The sequence below is a fragment of the Lichenostomus cassidix genome, chromosome 27, assembly GCF_008360975.1.
Source record: "Lichenostomus cassidix isolate B80296 chromosome 27, HeHo_3.0, whole genome shotgun sequence".
NCBI lineage: Eukaryota > Metazoa > Chordata > Aves > Passeriformes > Meliphagidae > Lichenostomus > Lichenostomus cassidix.
Window position 1 is genome coordinate 3,746,236 of NC_139507.1, and position 21,084 is coordinate 3,767,319.

The 21,084-nt window shown below is 44.6% G+C and overlaps 1 protein-coding gene across 5 annotated transcripts in view; it reads left to right on the forward strand.

The window, feature by feature from the left end:
* Nucleotides 1-21,084, forward strand: part of FBXL20 (F-box and leucine rich repeat protein 20) — a 39,644-nt gene that overhangs the window by 14,824 nt on the left and 3,736 nt on the right. For all 5 annotated transcript variants that reach the window (XM_085083334.1, XM_085083333.1, XM_085083335.1 and 2 more), the window contains exons 3-13: nucleotides 5,674-5,728; nucleotides 7,491-7,565; nucleotides 9,731-9,825; nucleotides 10,860-10,928; nucleotides 11,362-11,457; nucleotides 12,417-12,543; nucleotides 14,219-14,293; nucleotides 15,662-15,792; nucleotides 18,281-18,341; nucleotides 19,130-19,174; nucleotides 20,687-20,743. In XM_085083334.1, coding sequence (XP_084939460.1) covers nucleotides 5,674-5,728; nucleotides 7,491-7,565; nucleotides 9,731-9,825; nucleotides 10,860-10,928; nucleotides 11,362-11,457; nucleotides 12,417-12,543; nucleotides 14,219-14,293; nucleotides 15,662-15,792; nucleotides 18,281-18,341; nucleotides 19,130-19,174; nucleotides 20,687-20,743 — 886 coding nt within the window. The remainder of the gene's footprint in view (nucleotides 1-5,673; nucleotides 5,729-7,490; nucleotides 7,566-9,730; nucleotides 9,826-10,859; nucleotides 10,929-11,361; nucleotides 11,458-12,416; nucleotides 12,544-14,218; nucleotides 14,294-15,661; nucleotides 15,793-18,280; nucleotides 18,342-19,129; nucleotides 19,175-20,686; nucleotides 20,744-21,084) is intronic.

The following is a 21,084-nucleotide window of genomic DNA, read 5'->3' on the forward strand; positions in this document are numbered from 1 at the left end:
ATGATTCTCCCTCAGTTGGCACTGTTTGGGCTCTAGAAGTAGAGTGGAGTTTGTCAGGGCTCGAGGCTCAGATGTTGGACTGGAAATGGGGAGAGCAAAGACAGGTGGAAGCTTGAATTATTAACACAGAGAATGTTCTTACACTGCAAGGAACTGTGGTTCTGTCAGCACTCAGTGACAGGGAAGTCTGGGGAGGAGAGAGTGAGCCAGGGAAGTGCTGCTGCCTCGCTTCTGGAATGGAAGGAACAGGGAAAAGGGATGTCTGTCTCTGGTTTTCAGTGCACTGCCTCCTGTGGAATGGTGTTTCCCACCTGATCCAGTTCATTTTATTCCACCATTCCTGTCCCCAGAGCAGTGTGTGGCTGTTAGAACCCTCTCTGTGCCAGTGTGGATATTTGGGATTGGAAATGGTTGTCCCTGAGTGTGGAGATCCCTGTGGGAAACCAGCACCAGTACCTGGGGCAGAGAAACACCTGTGGGAGGAGCAGGATGGAGTCACAACCTCCTCAGGAGGAGTTTGCACAGGGCTTTGCAGCTGTGCTTGTCCTGAGCCATGGCTGGGATGTGCAGCAGCAAAAGAGTGACAAAAAATCATCTTTCTGGATTTTCTGAGATGATTTACTTCTGATGGGAGCAAATGCAGTAAACCCCAGGGTTGTCGTTGTGCTGAGGTGACAAGCCAGGGGTAAGGTTGGGGACAGGATGTGAAGAGCCCTGGTGGGTGAGGCAGGGAGTCTGTGTGGCACAGGGAATGTGGGGAGTATGGTAGGGAGGAAAGGGTTGGGGGATGGAATGGGATTGAGATTTTGCAGGGATTTCAGGGAAGGAGAGGTGTGTGGGCTTTGGGCTCCCAGGAGGAGCACCTTGCTTGGAGCCTGGGTGAGGTTTCTGGGAGATGGAAGAGCAATGAGGGGAACCCAAGGCTGAGGTTTGGCTCATTGCTGTGTGAGTAAAGGCACAGTCACCTCCAAAGGTGGCACCTCCTGGCTCTCAGCTGGCAGGGGACAAAGCTGGAGCAGGAGCAGCAGTGCCAGGACATGGATTGGTGACCTCTGTGGCTGTCCCTGGATCCCTGGCAGTGTCCCAGGGCAGGCTGGAAAGGGCTTGGAGCAACCTGGGACAGTGGCAGGTGTCCCATGGCAGGGGTGGCCCTGGATGAGCTTTCAGCTCCCTCCCAGCCCAAACCATTCCATGTTTCCATGAACTCTGCTGGACAATTGGAGAAGGATTTGTGTTAAGGAAGGAAGGTCCTGCATGGAGCAGGGAATGGAGCAGGGAATTCCATCAGGACAAACCCCAGCGTGGCTGAGTTCCCACACTCCTGCCTTGTGGAAATGTCTGTGTCTGTTGTGTCCTGTTGTCACTGATCATCCCAACCTGCTGCCCAGCAGGGAGTTGTTCAGGATCGGGTGGAGGGGAAATGGGGAGTTGATAAATGTTTAAAGCTCATAAGCAATGGTTTGGAGAGCTGGAATTCACTGTTAGCATACTGCGAAAATTAATTACTGTGCATTGACAGTGCAGCCTTTGAAAGGGAAACTTGGATGGGTTTTCTGCGGGAATCTCCTGTAAATGGGGGTCACTGTGTGCAGGACAAAGGCTGGTGTGTTTGGGCAGAGCTCTGTGAAGTCCTGTGCCCTGCTCTGGCCACTCTCAGACAGCTTTGGGGTCCCCTGTGTGAGGAGTGAAAGCTGCACTTGGGCAAAATAAAGAGGAGGAGGATGAGAGAGGGAAGAACAGCAGCCTTTGTTATCCCTGAAAACACAGGGATGGAGCTTGGGGTGGTGCCTCCTGAGGGCTGTCCTGGGACATCCCCTTGTCCTGGGACATCCCCTTGTCCTGGATGTCCAGAGGGCAGGACTGCAGCAGGTCAGAATCCCAGGATGGTTTGGGTTGGGAGGGATCTTTGAGATTGTCTGGGACAGGAACACTTCCCACTATGCCAGGCTGCTCCAAGCCCCATCCAACCTGCCCTGGGACACTGCCAGGGATCCAGGGACAGCCACAGAGGTCACCAATCCACGTCCTGGCACTGCTGTTCCTGCTCCTGCTCCAGCTCTGTCCCCTGCCAGCTGAGAGCCAGGAGGTGCCACCTTTGGAGGTGACTGTGCCTTCACTCACACAGCAATGAGCCAAAGCAGCAAAAAGCAGAATTCTTTCCACTTCCCCCTCATTCCTTGGCTGCTCCAGCTCCTCCTTGGGCAGCATCAGTGACTCCCAGTGCTGAGTCCATGTCCCTGTTGGCTCCAGCTGTGGCTATGTCCCCAGAGTCCCATCCTGTCCCTGTTCCCTCCATTCCCACTGCTGTCACAAAGTCTTTCCTTCCTTGAGGGCTGCCTGCCCCTCCTGGCAGCCAAACCCCAGCCCCAAGCCTGGATTCTCCCTTGCAGAGGTGGTCTCTGCTGCCCTCCTGAAGGAGATTTCCCTCCCAGCTGCACAGGGAGGGATCAGGGAATTCAGCTGCTCACGGGTGGGTCACGGGCAGGTCAAGCACTGCAGCTCTCTCCCGGCATAAGCAGCTTTGATTCTGTGCTCTGCCCATCCAGCCCTTCCCAGCACATCCTCAGCTCTGGCTTTGCCATCCCCACATGCTGCTTTATCCCTCAGGAGCTGGAGTTCTGCCCAGGGGGAGAGGGGAGCTGGCAGCAGAGCTGTGGTTTGTGTCCCCCTGCCCAGCCCCTGGTAGCAGGATGGAACTGGGATTGAACTGGGATTGGACTGGGATTGAACTGGAATGGTGGGGAGTTCACTGGAATAAATTGGTGGGGATAATTTTAGAAGCCTGAAGGTCTAAGCTGGCTCACCTCAGAGCCTGCAGCATCCAGGGATTTCATGAGAGTCCTGACCCTAATCTAATTAGAGCAGCAATGGGAAAGTGAGGAGTCCTAGAAACCCCTGAGTGGATTAAGAGGTTGAAACCTGAAAATTGCTCAGACTGAGTGAGTTTTACCCAAATTGTGCAGAGCTGAGCTGTTCAGACAAAATCAGGGAGTCCCTTTGCAGTGAGACAATTCAATCTGCTGCAATTCCAGACTTAATTCCTGTTTGGGGAGCTCAGTCTGCCTTCATCTGTGATCACTGTTTGAAGATAAAGTTAATTTTGTGGATTATTTTCTCCGCTGTCTACTCTGAAGAGCAAAAAGACCGATGTGAAAGGGCTCATCAGTCAGCTGTGAGAACAAGAATCGTGTTTGGGAGGAAAAATAAATATCCCAGCATGGCACCTTTGGGTCTGTTAAGGCAAAATTGGGAAAAATCATTCAAGTACTGCTGATCAACCTTCTGCTACTCTCAGTTGTTGCATATTTGTGGGGCTTGGGGTATTTCAATGTTCTTTAATTTTAATTAATATTTTCATGTTAAACATTCTCCAATGTTTAAATGTCTTTAAGCAGTTCCTTGGAGAGGGAAAAGCCCCTCCTCAGGGTGGCAGTGGAATTCTCAGCTCGGGTCATTGTGCCTGCAGGACTTTACCTGTGCTCCTGCTGCTCTTCCCAGTCCTTGGGGAGCAGTTGGATCCAGTAAAACCACAACCAAGCAGTGACTGCTGTGAAAAAGTCGTTTTTGCAGCCTGGTGCTGCTGAATCATCAGCTCAGGGTCTGGGATGAGTGCTGGAGGAGCTGAGGGAGCACTGGAAAAGGCTCTGGAGCTGCTCAGAGCCGAGATCTCCGAGCTGGGGAAGGCAGAGGAGTGAGGATTTGGCTCTGGTGAATCCCTGGGATTGTGTGGGCAGGCTGGGAAGGGAGGAGCAGGAAGTGGACAAGGATTTATCCAAGATCTGCCAGCCCTGATAGAGGGATGAGGTTATCAGTTATCTGGGATTCCCATGGAGAAGGGGATTGTAATGAAAATAGAGAAAACTTGCATCTTGCTCCTGTAGAGTTTCAGCTTTTGTTTACTCCTACGATGGGAATTTAGGGTGAAAGGAAGAATTTTCCCCAGTTTCTCTCATTTCCCCAGGTTTTCCTGGTGGTGTTGTACATGGATATAATGCTGAATAAATCCTTGGCCAGCATTAGATGACACTGAGCTCAGGGGGAGCCTTGTCTGTGGGCAGGGAGGATGGAACTGCTCTGAAATCCCAAATTTGGGATCCCAAACAGCGCTAAAGTGCACTTGAGATCTTCTCCAGAGCTTTTCCCCTGCACACCACTGTCAGTTCAGCCCTGTCCTGCTTCAGCTGAGTGTTGCTGTGTGACACCTTCAGCATCAGTGTTGTGATAAATAACCTGCATTTACCCTCCATCAGGAACACCTTTTCCCACCAGTTTTGGTGTTTCTGAAGTGCTTTTTCCATCCCTGCTGCTCAGGGTGCTCGTGGCTGACAACATTTGCCTTCTCTTTCGGGTGGCCTTCGAGTTTAAAATATTAAAATATTAAAGCATATTGTGGTCGAACTCTTGTATTATCTTTGCAATAATTGCAGTTTTATAATTGTTCCCAAAGGGATCAAGACCTTGGTATCCTCCCACCCTCCACTTGACCTCATCTGTTTGGGGATTGTTTGAATAACCATAAACCATAAGCTGACATTGAAACCCCATTGAATTTCATGCATTATTGATGTCATGATGCAGGCTGGGAGCTTTCCCTGGGCTTGGTGCTTCCTGCATCCACAGCTGGGAGGTTGTGATCCCGAGGGAAAAGCCTGGCAGGGCAGCACTGTGCAGCAGTGCCATGGAATTCTGTATCCCAATAAAAGCCCAGGGTGTTGGCCAGGTCCCCAGGGTGTGCCCTGACCCAGGGTGACACTCAGCAGTGACCATGACAGCTCTGGTCCCTCCTGGCTGAGCACATCTGGCTCTGCTGCTGGTGGGGATGCAGAATCCTGGATTGGTTTGGGCTGGAAGGACCTTAAAGCCCATCCAGTGCCATCCAGGGACACCTCCCACTGTCCCAGGCTGCTCCCAGCCCTGTCCAGCCTGGCCTTGGACACTTCCAGAGATCCAGGGGCAGCCACAGCTTCTCTGGGAAATCCATCCCAGCCCTTCCCCACCCTCACAGGGAGGAATTTTTCCCCAAAATCCCATCCAGCTGTCTAAACCCATTCTCCCTGGCACTCCAGACCCTTGGAAATAATCCCTCTCCATCTTCCCTGCAGCCCCTTCAGCTACTGGGAGGCCACAGTTAGATCACCCTGGAGCTTCTCTTCCCCAGCCTGGACAATCCCAGCTCTCCCAGCCTTTCCTCACTGGAGAAATGCTCCAGCCCTGTAATCACTGCTGTGAAAAGCAGGAATCATCCAGGTGCCACCACCCTGGCCTGCCTTGATCCCTGAGCTGTTCATGCTGGATGGCACTGCCCACTTTTGGGAGTGTTGGAGTCACTCTGTGCAGGGTCAGAGTGACTGACATCCCCAACATCCCTGTCAGTGTCCTGGCTCAGGGTGGGGCTCCTGCAAGGGTCACTTGGGGCAAACAGTCCCAGATTTGGGGTCAGGAACTGCTCCAAGGTGTGAGGTTTCAGTTCCCCAGGGGCTCCACAGCCGTGTTTTGCTTCCATTTGGGAACTGCTGCCTCTGCACTTCTTTTCATAGTTCAGCTTTCAGCCGAATCACAAAGAGGTTTTGCTGTCCCAGTCTTTTTTTTTTTTCTCCCTCCTCCCTTTGTTTTCCATGTCCCCTTTGTTTTAAATGCCAATAACCAATAAGGTATCTCTTATTTCTGTTCCAGAATTTTCTCTTTCCTGGATGTGGTCACTCTGTGTCGTTGTGCTCAAGTTTCCAGGGTAAGAACTTTCCTCCTTCCTGGTGGTTTTTAGCAGTGGGTTGGATTTGGGTGAAATCCTCTCTTTCCATCCCTCCCCAGCGTGTCACAGGGGTGGGGTTGGGCCAGGGAGCTTTGTGCCACTCAGCTGGGGTTATTCAGTGTCCCCTGGAAATCCTGGAAAATTCCCATAGCACCAGTGAAGGGGAATTCCAAGCTGGAATTGCATTTTCCAGTGCCCCAGGTACAAAGGGGAGGGGGCTGACTTTTGGCCCAGAACTTTCCTCTCATTCTGGCTTTGTACAGGGAGCTCACACTGAAATCCCCAACTTGGGATGAGTCCAAAGTGGCATCCTGTGGGTTTTGGTGGAAATACAGGAATTCTGATTCACAAAGATGCTGCTGCACAGCCAATGAAAGTTTATTTTCTCCCTGGATGTAGTTGCAGGAAGCATGGAAATAACACAAGGGGTTGTTCTTATCCTTTGTGGGCTTCACTTAATGAAATCCAACTTGGATTATTCTCTTGGGAAAATTCCTCCAGCTGGGCTGGAAGGTTCAGTTACCTGGAGCTGCCAGATTTATTCAGGTGCTTTATCCTGCCAGTGCCTGGGAACTCCCAAGGGAGAAATGGAATGGTGATCCAGGGAAGGAGCTGGAGTGGTGTGTTCACCATCCTGGCTGCACAAACCCATCAGCCCTGGCTCCAAACCTCAGCCACGACTCATTTCATTATTCTAAGCACATTGGAATTTAAAAAAAAAATGCTTAAACATCGTTTATTACATTAAAAGTTGTTTATTGCATTACAGTTGTCACCTGAACAGCACAGATCTGTAAGAAAAAAGCTTCCAGCAGAAATCCAGCAGAACAATATTGGCCAGGATGGGCTGTTGGGGATTCTTTGCCAATGTCAAGGTGCTCTCCTGGTCTGGCCCAGCTCTTGTTTGCAGGAGCACAGCAGCCATTCCCTGGCACAGCACAGGCAGTTCCTGCAGGGATGTGTGGGAAGGCTCTGGAACATTCCCTACACTGCCCATGGAATTGTGCAGCCACTGGGGTTTCCCTCTGCTTTTCTGCTGGCAATCACCAGACCTTTAAACAAATAGCAGCAGTGAGGTTTAAACCCCCCAAAAAATCAATTAATGCTCAGTTCTGTTGTAACCCTGCACTAATTCCTGCCCAAGAATTGGTGTTTAGTGCCTGGGATGAGCTCAGCATGTGGGAGATGGGCTGGAAAATCCACCTGTGTTTGTCCCTGCCTCTTGCACAACGCTGGGCTCCTGCTGATTACAGGGGTAATAATGTTTGCCTTGATGAGGTAACTCAAATTTAAATACAGCTCTGTGCTCCCGAGCTGGGGGAGGGCACAGTGACCAACCCCGAGTTCCTCAGAACAGGAACCACGGGAGATTTGGGTTATTTAAATAAAATATTTTGGTTATTTAAATAAAAACCAACCCCTTGTCAGTGCAGTGAGGTCTGCCAGGGGACTCAGCTCTCCTCTGAGGTGCTGGGGAGGAAATTCCAGCCAGGAATGTGAAGATGCCAAACTCCAAGCACTCTCCTGGAAGCAGCCAGGGCACCTCTTCCCTGGCTGGGGACTGGGAATTCTGAGTCCTGATGGCACCCTGGTGGTGCCCAGTTCTCCCTGCTGGCTGGAATTACCTGTTGCTTTCCCACCTGGGATGTTGTTTCTCAAAGGAACAAACTTGGGACTAGGTCCCCACTGATTTTTTTATTTTCATATTAACCACACATTTACGTTTTTTCCCCCGATAAAGGCATGGAATGTTCTGGCCCTGGATGGCAGTAACTGGCAGCGAATTGACCTGTTTGATTTCCAGAGGGATATTGAGGTATAATTAAGTGACATACAAACCCTTTTTTTTTCTTGTTAAAATGTAATTACAGCCTAGAATGGATTAATATTCCCAGCGTCACCCTTTCTACCTTCCCTGGAGATAGAAATCATTAATTTCAGTTCTTCAGCTTCGGGGAGTCTTTTAAAAAGTCTCAGCAATCCATTCAGCTTTTGAAAATGGACAGAATTCTGCATCCCTGTCAAGACTTCAAGGTTGCAATGGAAGGAAAGTAGTTTTGGCTTTTCTGAAAACAGAATTTAGTGGAAAAGGTACATTTTTGGGCAAAACTGCTGCTGGTGTGGAAGGGAATTTAAGCTACTTCTCCTTTCACCCAAAGTTAGCACAGATAAGACCACAAGGATGGAATGTCTGTTGAATCATGGCCTGCAATCTTTGTGTCTTCATTACCAAAAATTGACATTTCAATGAAGGTGATTTGGGGAGGACAAGGTCCAAATTGTCCCTAAAAGATGCAGCTTTGGAGCTGAGCTGAACCTGTTGGATGTGGAGCCTGGTGGGGATGGAGGCTGTGAATTCCAATTGCAGGAAGCAGGAAAAGGGATGAGGAAAAATCCCAATCCTTCAGTCTCTTATCAGAATGTTTTATCCTTTTAAAGCACATTGGAGGATGGAGATTGGGAATGTTTTGCATTGGAGGAAAGAAATGGGAATTGTGTGAACAGAGGCATTGAACAGCTGCTGCTGAAGGTTCTCACCTTGTGGAAAATCCACCCCTGATTTTGGAGGGAAGGGTTAAAAAAAGAGTTAAATAATCCCTTTGTGCCACTGAGAACCCAAGCAGCAGGACAGGGATGAGCAGCAGGAAGTGGCATTGTCACCTCAGCAGGGTCTGAGTGGCCTGGGGGAAGGAAATGGGGGATTTGGGGTCTTCATAATGAATCTTTCACCTCATAATGCGCCCTAAAAATCCCAGACCTATGGAATTACTGATTTAAAGTGGAGTTCTCAGGGTTCCTGGGGTGGGAAGTGGCAGGAGATGGGACTGAGGAGGAGGCTGGGAACACAAACCAGGCTTTTCCCATTCCTCAGTGATTTTTTGGGGTGATTTTCATGTCCCTGTACAACAAACCCTTGCTGTTGCCTAAGCCCTGACTTCCCCTTGGGAAACAAAATGCTGGAATTTGCTTCCAAACAAATTTGTTCCAAATTTCATTTGTTTGGAACTCTCCTCAAAGTTCCTGCTGGGCTTCCAGCATCCTCAGCCTCTATTTTCACAGAGTTAAATCCATCAGTCCGTGGAAATTCTTGACAGAGCCACGTTTGGTTTCTCTAATTCAAGCAGAATTCATAGCATTGCTCGAGGAATTGCAAAATCAGGGAACATTTCAGCTTTTCCAGCCTTTTTGCAGGGATGTGGAGGTCGAGCATCAGCCGTGGAGCTGCTGCCATGGTGTCCCCAGAGCCCACCTGGGCAGCTCAGGGTCCCTTGTTTTATGGTGGAATTGTGTTTTATGGAACCTGATGGCTGATTTGGGAGTTTTTTTTTGGGCTGGAAAAGAGATTCTGGAAGAAAATGCTCATCTCACAGGGGTCCCAAATGCCAGTTAGTGCTGGAAGGACCGAGGGATGCTCCTGTTCAGTAAGGAGCAATCCAGACCAAAGTTCAGGGGAAGTTTCTGAATTTCTGACCACTGTACCAATATTCTCCAGGGAAGAGGTAAATCCTGGCTGCAGTGTGATCTTTGGAGGCTTCCACTGAATCCAGATTTGAAATAAAAACCCCTTTTTCTGGATCTCTTGAGCACAGGTGTTGGAATCCCTTTTCCTGCAGGAGTGAAGCTCATGGGCTGGTTGTGCTCATCTCTGGTTTGAGTAGAAATTGGAGTTTATCCATTAGCTGTGGTTTATCCAAGGTGTAGCTTCTCCCACCTTCCTCGAGGACTCTGCCCACGTCCAGGAGCTCCAAACTGGAGGAAAATCCCCCAAATCCTTTATCTGATGGGCTTTAGATGATCACTCTCCATCTTCAGAAGCTGAATAACTCTCCCTCCCCTCCCTCAGACCATCCCCATGGCATTTTAATTTCCTTAGCACCATTTCCCCCTTTGAACTCCAAACTGTTGTTAATCTGCAAAATGTTCAGCTCACCTTTCTGAGCCTTTTTGGGGTTCTCACGTGGCTCTCCCTGCCTCCCCCAGGGCCGAGTGGTGGAGAACATTTCCAAGAGGTGTGGGGGATTCCTGCGGAAGCTGAGCCTGCGCGGCTGCCAGGGAGTTGGGGACAACGCCTTAAGGTAAAGCTGCACCTCCATCCTGCTCTGGAATGGGCTGGAAAACCAGGATTGGGATCATTCATCCTCCTTTTCACCTCCCAGACCCTCGGGGTGGCAAAACCTGGAGAGCAGTGGCGGAGATGATTCATTTCTCATTTCGTTTCTCATTTAATTAATCGGTTTTTTTATTATTTCGTTCATCTTTTTAATCATTTCATTCATCTTTTTTTATAATTTAATTCATCTCTTTTTATAATTTAATCTATCATTTTTTATCACTTAATTCATCATTTTTAACCTCACCCAGCAGCCACTTCTCTTGTCAATTCTCATGAAAATAAAGCCAAGTGCTGCTCTGGGCTGAGGGTGATGAGCACTGAGTGAATCTGATGCTTCCAGGGTGGGACAACTCAGGGCAAGAGATGGGGCAGCAGAAATTAGGGATTTTCTTGGGTTTCTTCTTGATTTTCTTGATTATTTTCTTCTTTACTGATCCTTTTATTGGTTATTTTCTTCATCCTTTTCTTGATTCTTCTTCCTCGATTTCCTCCTTGATTTTTTTTGATCTCTTTCTTGGTTTTCTTCTTGATTCTCTTGATTTTCTTCTCGATTTCCTTGATTTTTTCTTCTTTCTCAATTCCTTTCTTCTTTCTTGATTTTGTTCTTGATTTCCTTCTTGGTTTCCTGATTGATTTTCTTCTTGATTTTCTTCCTGGTTTTCTTGGTTTTAATCTCAGTTTTACTGATTTTCTTGATTCTTTCCTTCCTTCTTGACATATTTTTTTTCCCTTCTGGATTTTCTTCTGGATTCTCTTCTTTCTTGATTCTTCTCTTGATTTTCATCCTCATTTTCTTCTTTATTTTCTTGATCCCTTCCTCCTTTCTTGATTCTTTTGCTTTTCTTCTTGATTTTCATCTCGACTTCCTTCCCAATTTTCTCTATTTTCTCCTTTAACCCATTCAATGCTGGTTTTTTTCACTTCAAACAAATGCTGTAAAACACCTGGAATTCCATTTCCTGCCAAACCCAGTGTTTTCCCTTTCCTTTGCCAAAGGACCTTTGCCCAGAACTGCAGGAACATCGAAGTGTTGAACCTCAATGGTTGTACCAAGATCACTGACGCGTGAGTGAATCCCTTCCCTCTTCCCGAATTCCCAAACACCCCCAGCATGGATTTGTTTGGATTTGGGGTTTTTCTGGCATTTGGGATTCCCTTTTTTTTTTTAAGGGAAAGCCAGGCTGGGGCGTGTGGGAGGTCATGGAATCATGAAATGGTTTGGGATGGAAAGGACCTTAGAGATCATCCTGTTCCCATGGGAGGTCATGGAATCATGGAATGGTTTGGGATGGAAAGGACCTTAGAAATCATCCTGTTCCCATGGGCAGGGACAATTTCCCCTATCCCAGATTACCCCAATCCCCATCCAGCCTGGCCTGGGACACTTCCAGGGATCCAGGACTTCTCTACCAACATCCCACCTCCATGGGATCCACACCCCCACGGGATGTCTGTGGGATGAATCCATGCAGCAGTGTCCCTGTGTCTCTTTTTGCAGCACCTGCACCAGCCTCAGCAAGTTCTGCTCCAAACTCAGGCACCTGGATTTGGCTTCCTGCACCTCCATCACCAACCTGTCCCTGAAAGCACTGAGGTAGGGGTTTGCCATGGAATTATAGGATCATGAGGGTTGGAAAAGCCCTTGATTCCAAAGTTAAGATAATTCAGAGTTAAGGGTGGTCACATTCTCTATTCTAAGAGAATTTTCCACCTCTGTCTTTCAAACCAAGACAGAAAAGACCTTTAAGTTCTCCACCCCAGTGTTCCCTGCAGAACCTCCCTCCAGAGCTGGGGTCTGCCCGGTGTTCCTGTGGGATTTGGGGGTTCCACAAGTGGGAATATCAGTGATTCTGATCACGTTTTTGAAAGGGGAACAGCTGGAATTGATATATGAGAAATTACGGGTTCGAGCTGGTGGTGGTAAAGAGCTCATCCCACACATTTGGGAGCTGATTCCAAGACTGGAAATTGTTGAGGATGAAGGTGAAGGCTTGGCAGAATGGGAGGCTCCAGTCCAAAAAAATCCTCCATCCAAGACCCTGTAACTGGTGAAAATCTGAGTTCCAGAAACAGAAACATCTGTTTGCCCATGGCATTGAGAACTTTAAACACGATTTCTCCCAAGCCTGCTGAGCTGTATTGTCTGTATTTCCTGTATTCCCCTGTGTTTTCCCACCTCCCCAGCGAGGGATGCCCGCTGCTGGGACAGCTGATCATCTCATGGTGTGACCAAGTGATCACGTTTTTGAAAGGGGAACAGCTGGAATTGCTGTATGGGAAATTATGGGTTCGAGCTGGTGGTGGTAAAGAGCTCATCCCACACATTTGGGAGCTGATTCCAAGACTGGAAATTGTTGAGGATGAAGGTGAAGGCTTGGCAGAATGGGAAGCTCCAGTCCCAAAAAAATCCTCCATCCAAGACCCTGTAATTGGTGAAAATCTGACTTCCAGAAACAGAAACAGCTGGTTGCCCAGGGCTGTGCTATTGAGAACTTTAAACACGATTTTTCCCAAGCCTGCTGAGCATTCCCCTGTGTTTTCCCACCTGCCCAGCGAGGGATGCCCGCTGCTGGAACAGCTGATCATCTCGTGGTGTGACCAAGTGACCAAGGACGGGATCCAGGCACTGGTGCGCGGCTGTGGCGGGCTCAGGGCTCTGTCCCTCAAGGGCTGCACTCAGGTGGGTGCTGGAAAAATGGGAATATCTGCTGCTCCTCCCAGCCTGGGATGGGTTTGTTCGCTTGTTTAGCAGCAATTTGGGTTTTTTGTTGTGATGAAATCCCTGCTGGATGACTGGGGAGAGCAGGATAATATAATATTGTAAGATATTTAATAGTGTTGTGTTATTTAATCTTTATTTATTCTATTTTGTCATAGCAATAGTAATATGTAATGCAGAATACAGGTGATATAAGGTAATTGTACATGTTATTATTACATTACATATAATAGTAATATGTAATGCAGAATACAGGTAATAATACAGGTAAGGTGAGATAATAATGTAGAATATTGAATATTGTTATATTACTTTATTTACTTTATTTTGTCATAGTTATGACAGTAATATGTAATGCAGAATATGTAAGGTAATATAATAATGTAGAATATTTAATATTGTTCTATTATTTTATTTTTATTTATTCTATTTTGTCATAACGACAGTAATATGTAATACAGAATATGTAAGGGAATATAACAATGTAAAATACTGAATATTGTTGTTTTTATTTATTCTATTTTGTCATAGTTATAACAATAGTAATATGTAATACAGAAAACGTAAGGTAATATAATAATATAAAATATTGAATATTGTTATATTGGTTTATTTTTATTTATTCTATTTTGTCATAGTTATAACAATAGTAATATGTAATGCAGAATATGTAAGGTAATGTAATAATGTAAAATATTTAATGGTGTCATATTACTGTGTAAATTTTACTATATTTTATAGTGTATAATATTATTAAATATACTGTAAAATTAAATATAAGTACAAATATATTAATTCAATATATATCATAATAATATATATCAATATATATTATAATTAATAATTAATTAAATATGAATTAATACAGAATTAAATATAAATGTAAACTATTTAATATTACAATGCTGTTTAATTTTATTTCTTGTATTTTATAATAATAAAAAACACGATAATGATAATAGTAGTAATAGACAATATTACTACAGTGTATAATAATATACAATATTACAATATACTATATAAGAAAATATAATAATGTAAAGTGTTTACTATTATATTATTGTTTAAGTTTTAGTTATTCTATTTTATAATAATGATAATTGTAATAATTATTATAATGTAATAATAATATATAATGATAATATAAAAGTGTAAAGTATTTAAAATATTTTAAATAATTAATACTACATTTAATTTTTATTCATTTTTTATAATAATCTTATAAACTATAAGAATAATACATAACGCACAGGATAATATAATAATGTAAAATATTTCACATCACTATTTAATTTTTATTTATTGCATTTGATTATGATGACCATAGTAGTAAGAATAACAGTGAAAACTATAGGATGATATGACTAAAAAGAATAATAATCTCACATAATTATGATAATAATAATAATATTATTTTTGTTGAATTTTTTTTTTAATTATATTATTATTATTTTAAATCCAGTGAGTCTACCAGGCCCAGGGTAGGGAAGCTTTTTTGAGGGCAAACCAACCGCCAAGGCAGGAACACTCCTGGTGCTGCTGCTGCTGTTCTGTGCTGCCTTTCCCAGGGCAATCCCAGCTCCATCCATGCATTCCAGCAGCACCAGCTTATTCCAACCCCTGTTTTCCCTTCCAGCTGGAGGATGAAGCTCTGAAGTTCATCGGTGCTCACTGCCCCGAGCTGGTGACCCTCAACCTGCAGACCTGCCTGGTGAGTCAATTCCCAGCCCTGGGAGAACCTCCTGGAATGTGCTCCCTCCCCCCTGGTGAAGGCAATTGTCACCAGTTGTCACCAATTGTCACCAATTGTCACCAATTGTCACCAATTGTCACAAACAGCCCCGTGGTGGCAGTTCAGGGACACTGAGTGAGCCCCAAACCAGCCTGTGCTGTCAGGGGTGTTTCTCTCTTCCCCCTGAACTCATCTGGAAAAATTCTCCCCATCAGGCCGGAGTGATCCTGCCAGGCCTTTCCTCTCAGCCCCGTGTAGAGCTGAGCCCCAAAAGGCTCCTTTCCTGCCCAGAAGGGTTCTCCACCAGCTCTGCAGTGCCAAAAATGTGTGTTTGTGCCAAAAAATTGATTGGGGTGGGCTCTGTGTGTGCTGTCACAGTTAGACTGACACGGGAACAGGGATGGATGGATGGATGGAGATGGATGGATGGATGGATGGATGGAGGGATAGATGGATGGAGATGGATGGATGGAGATGGATGGATGATGGATGGATGGATGGATGGATGGAGATGGATGGATGGAGATGGATGGATGGAGATGGATGGATGGAGATGGATGGATGGATGATGGATCATGGATGATGGATGGATGATGGATGGATGATGGATGATGGATGGATGGATGGATGGATGGATGGATGGATCCCCTGTGCCTAGAAACAGGGATGGATGGACTCCCAGTGAGGGGTGGATGGATCCCCTGTGCCCAGGGATGGGGCTGGATAGACTCCCAGTGTCCAGGAACAGGGATGGATGGACTCTCTCTGTGTCCTGGGATGGGGATGGATGGACTCCCAGTGTCCAAGAATGTGGCTGGACAAACCTCCTGTATCCAGGGATGGGGCTGGATGGATCCCCTGTGCCCAGGAACAGGGATGGATGGGTCCCCTCTGTCCAGGGATGGAGCTGGACAAACCCCCTGTGCCCAGGGGTGGGGCTGGATGGACTCCCAGTGTCCAGGGACAGGGATGGATGGACTCCCAGTGTCCAGGGACAGGACAGGATAGACCCCCCCATGTCCAGGGACAGGGACAGGGACAGGGACATGGATGGATGGATGGATGGATGGATGGGCTCTCTCTGTGTCCAGGAAGTCTTCCCCAGCAGGAATTGCAAAACCCTACAGGAATCCCAGCATCTCCCCCCACCCCTCACCTAGCCCAGCTCCAAAACACTTCCCTACAAATCCTTTCCCCAATATTCCCAAATCACCCCAGCGAGGTCCATCCTCCCTCAACCACTCCACCAACCCATTCCAACACCACTTTGGGGCTGAAACAGCCCGAATTTAGACCCAAGAGGGAGCAATCCCACCCAGACCGACGCTGTCCTTGTTCCCCTGGCAGCAAATCACGGACGATGGGCTCATCACCATCTGCAGGGGATGCCACAAGCTGCAGTCCCTGTGCGCCTCCGGCTGCTCCAACATCACCGACGCCATCCTCAACGCCCTGGGACAGAACTGCCCGCGCCTCCGGTCAGTGTTCCGCTTGTCAGCCGTGGAAATAGCTTAAATGGCTGTAGAAAGATCTCAAATGGCCATAGAAAGATCTCAAATGGCCATAGAAAGATGTCACATGGCCATAGAAAGATCTCAAATGGCCATAGAAAGATCTCAAATGGCCGTAGAAAGATCTCAAATGGCCATAGAAAGATCTCAAATGGCCATAGAAAGATGTCACATGGCCATAGAAAGATGTCACATGGCCATAGAAAGATCTCAAATGGCCATAGAAAGATGTCACATGGCCATAGAAAGATCTCAAATGGCCATAGAAAGATCTCAGATAGCCGTAGAAATATCTCAGATATCCATAGAAAGATGTCAGATATCCATAGAAAGATCTCAGATATCCATAGAAAGATCTCAGATATCCATAAAAAGATCTCAAATATCCACACAAATACCTCATATAAGAAGGGATCCCATCAATTCATAGAAATATCTGAAATAGCCATAGAAGTATCTCAGGTATCCATAGAAATACCTACTCTGAGAGGGAATCCCATCAGGCCATACAGATACCTCAGCAATCCATAGAAATATCCCAAATAGCCATAGAAATATCTCAAATATCCATAGAAATACCTCACCTGAGAGGGGATCCCATCAATCCGTACAAGTACCTCATCTATCCATAGAAATATCCTAAATATCCATGGAAATATCTCAAATATCCACGCAAATACCTTATATAAGAGGGGATCCCATCAATCTGTACAGATACCTCATCAATCCATAGAAACATCTCAGATATCCATAGAAATATCTCAAATAGCCATAGAAAGATCTCAAATATCCATATAAATACCTCATATGAGAGGGGATCCCATGAATCCATACAGATACCTCATCAATCCGTAGAAATATCCCAAATATCCATGGAAATATCTCAAATATCCATAGAAATATCTCAGATATTCATAGAAATACCTACTCTGAGAGGGAATCCCATCAATCCATACAAATACCTCATCTATCCATAAAAATATCCCAAATAGCCATAGAAATATCTTAAATAGCCATAGAAAGATCTCAAATATCCACAGAAATATCTCAAATATCCATGGAAATATCTCAAATATTCGCAGAAATACCTCAACTGAGAGGGGATCCCATCAATCCATACAGATACCTCATCAATCCATAGAAATGTCCCAAATATCCATAGAAAGATCCCAAATATCCATAGAAATACCTATTCTGAGAGGGAATCCCATCAATCCAGAGAAATACCTCAGCAATCCATAGAAATATCCCAAATAGCCATAGAAATATCCCAAATATCTATAGAAAGATCTCAAATATAGCCATACAAATACCTCATCTGAGAGGGGATCCCATCGATCCATGGAAATATCCCAAACAGCCATAGAAATACCCCAAATATCCGTAGAAATATCTCATATAAGAGGGGATCCCATCAATCCATACAGATACCTCATCAATCCATAGAAGGATCCTAAATATCCATTGAAATATCTCAAATATCCATAGAAATATCCCAAATATCCATAGAAATACTTCATCTGAGAGTGGACCCCATCAATCCATGCAAATATCCCATCCACCCATCCAAATATCCCATCAATCCACACCAATATCCCATCAATTTATATAAAATATCTCATAAATTTGTACAAATCCCCCATCAATCCAATACCAATACTCCATCAATCCACACCAATATCCCATAAATTTGTATAAAATATCCCATAAATTTGTGCAAAATATCCCATCAATCCATACAAATATCCCATCAATCCACACCAATATCCCATAAATTTGTATAAAATATCCCATAAACTTGTACAAATCCCCCATCAATCCATACAAATACCCCATCAATCCACACCAATATCCCATCAATTTGTATAAAATATCCCATCAATCCAATACAAATATCCCATCAATCCACACCAATATCCCATAAATTTGTGCAAAATATCCCATCAATTTATACAAATATCAATCCACACCAATATCCCATCAATTTATACAAATATCCCATCAATCCCCACCAATATCCCATAAATTTGTATAAAATATCCCATCAATTTATACAAATATCAATCCACACCAATATCCCATCAACCCACACCAATATCCCATCAATTTATACAAATATCCCATCAATCCATACCAATACCCCATCAATCCACACCAATATCCCATCAATTTATACAAATATCCCATCAATCCCCACCAATATCCCATCAATTTGTATAAAATATCCCATCAATTCATACAAATCCCCCATCAATCCACACCAATATCCCATCAATCCACACCAATATCCCATCAATCCACACCAATATCCCATCAATCCACACCAATATCCCATCAATCCACACCAATACCCCACCAACCCATACCAACACCACCCTGAGAGTTTCCCAGAGCTCATTCCCATCCCTCTCCTGGGTTCTGGGCTCCCCATGGCTCTGTTTGGTGTGTCCTGCAGAATACTGGAGGTGGCCAGATGTTCCCAGCTGACCGACGTGGGATTCACCACCCTGGCCAGGGTAAGAGCTCCTGCTCCTGCTTCCCTCTGCTGCTTTTCCTTTCTTTTCATGGCACAGAGCAAAAAAAAAAAAAACCAGTTTTTGGGAAAAAAAAAACTTTCCAGGTTTTGGGAAAACTTCTTATCTGGACCTTGGGTGGAAGGTTAAGCTCCAAAAATTCGGTTTTATGGAATTTTGGTTCACACACCTGGGAGGATTTACATCCAAACCACGGAAATGTTAAATATTTTGGAATGACAAACTGATATTTATCTGCCAGTGGTCCTAAATTTAACTCCCTTTACTCTCCACGAATAAAAAAACGTTTAAATTAGTGAAATTTCCTTTATTATCCTTCAGAAGGAAGCAGCAAACTTTCCTTCTGGCCATGATATTTCATGGAGAAATCTCTTAGTTTTTAAGGCAAACTGCCTTTGTGCTGGTTAATTTATATTTGTATTTATATTTATATTTTTATTTTTATTTATTATTATTATTATATTTATATTTGTTGTTGTATTTGTATTTAGATTTAGATATAGATATGTATTTATATTTGTATCTATTTTTATATTTACATTTGTATATATTTATATTTATGATTCTATTTATGATTATATTTATATTTATTGTTGTATTTGTATTTATATTTAGATTTAGATATGCATTTATATTTGTATCTATGTTTATATTTACATTTGTATTTATATTTGTATTTATATTTATATTTATATTTATATTTATATTTATATTTATATTGTCTGGACTTCACACTCACTGTGTGTGTTTGGAATTCTCTTTATTCCTAGAACTGCCATGAGCTTGAAAAAATGGACCTGGAGGAGTGTGTCCAGGTAGGAAATGCCACCTCAGGCAGTTTCTCTTGCAGCAGTGTGGGAAATTGGTGGAAAATTAGGAGATTTTCTCCAAACCAGAGCTTAATGTAGAATCCTGAGCTGGATTTGGAGGAGAAAATACTGGGAATGAGGTTTAATCCTTGGTTTGGATAGTGTGGTAATGGAGCTGTAAATAAAAAATATTTAATAGTAAGAGACAGCAGGTCGAATCATAGATTTGTGAGAGAAAAATCCCAGATTTGTGAGAGAAAATCCCAGAGAAGAATCTTGTGTTGCTAAAAATAATGGGAGTTTCCCCTGTTTTGGAAAAGCATGGGCAAATTGTGGAACAGCAGTGATTTTTGGGGATTGAAATCCAACTGGGCTGCAGCATTTCCAGGGGAAAGGGTGGGATTGACTCCAAATTCCATGAAAAATCTCCAAGCCCAAGGAAAGATTGGAAATGGATTGAGGCTGAGGTGGGAGGGATGGGATTGTGGTTCCTGGGAGCAGCTTGACCCTTCCTGCACTTCCTGGGCAGAAATTCAGGAGAGATTGAATTTCTCAGATAACTCAAAATATCTCAAATATCCATAGAAATAACTCACCTGAGAGGTGTTCCTATCAATCCATAGAAATGTCCCAGATATCCATAGAAATATCCCAAATATCCATAGAAAGATCCCAAATATCCATAAAAAGATCCCAGATATCCATAGAAATACCTCACCTGAGAGGTGATCCTGTCAATCCATAGAAATACCTCATCGGTCTATAGAAATATCTAAAAATCCATAGAAATATCTCAAATATCCATAAAAATACCTCATCTGAGAGGGGATCTCATCAATCCATACAAATACCTCATCCATCCATAAAAATGTCCCAGATATCCATAGAAATATCCCAAATATCCATAGAAATTTCCCAAATATCCATAAAAACCCACAAAACCACAACCAAAAATATCCAAAATATCCATAGAAATACCTCACCTAAGAGGTGATCCCATCAATCCATACAAATACCTCATCAATCCATAGAAATGTCCCAAATATCCATAGAAATATCCCAAATATCCACAGGAAGATCCCAAATCTCCATACAAACACCAGCCCAGGCAGGAAGGGATTGGAAATTAACCCCAAAAAGGAAGCAGCAAAGCCTGGCCACAGCACAAATCCATCCCAGGCACTCCCTGGTTGGCTTTGGGATTAGGAATCAGAATTTTCTTCTTCCTGAAGAAAACCAGGAACAACCCATAGGCTGTTGGGAGGGAATCTTAGCCCTCCCATGTCCTTCCAGAAATAAGTTGGTTTGCTTTCAGCTCCTTAAGGGAGTTAAAAACAATCCAGTGGTGCCTCTGCACCCCAGTTCTCCAAGGGCAGGAGTTGATTTCCATAAGGAGATGATTCCTGAGAGGCTCAGGCTGTGGGGAATTCTCATGGATTGAGGGAAATCCTGCAGTTTTTCTTTGGTGGAGGGGAGAAAACAAAATCTGAGGTGAACTGGCTTTTCCTTCTTTTCCAGATAACAGACAGTACACTAATCCAGCTCTCCATACACTGTCCACGGCTTCAGGTCCTGGTGAGTATTTCAAGGGACAATTCCAGCATTTTCTGTCTCTAAACAGAGGGATTTTAGACACTCCCTGACTTCCTGTTGGAAGAATTCTGCTGGAAACTCTCCTGAGGAACCTCTTGTCCCCCACAGCCACCTGGAAAAGGGGATTCTGTGGGGATTGTCCCTGGAGCAGAATTCCAAGAGGAATTCTGGAATTCCTTAGAATTCCTCAGCCTGCTCAGGAGCTGTCAGTCCATCTGTGGGAGAGAAATCTGGAGTGTGGAGCAGGGCAGCCAAGAGCTGGAATGCTCAGAGGCTCTGGAAAGCCACATTCCTTTGGGGTGAATCTCTGGGAATTTGGTCTC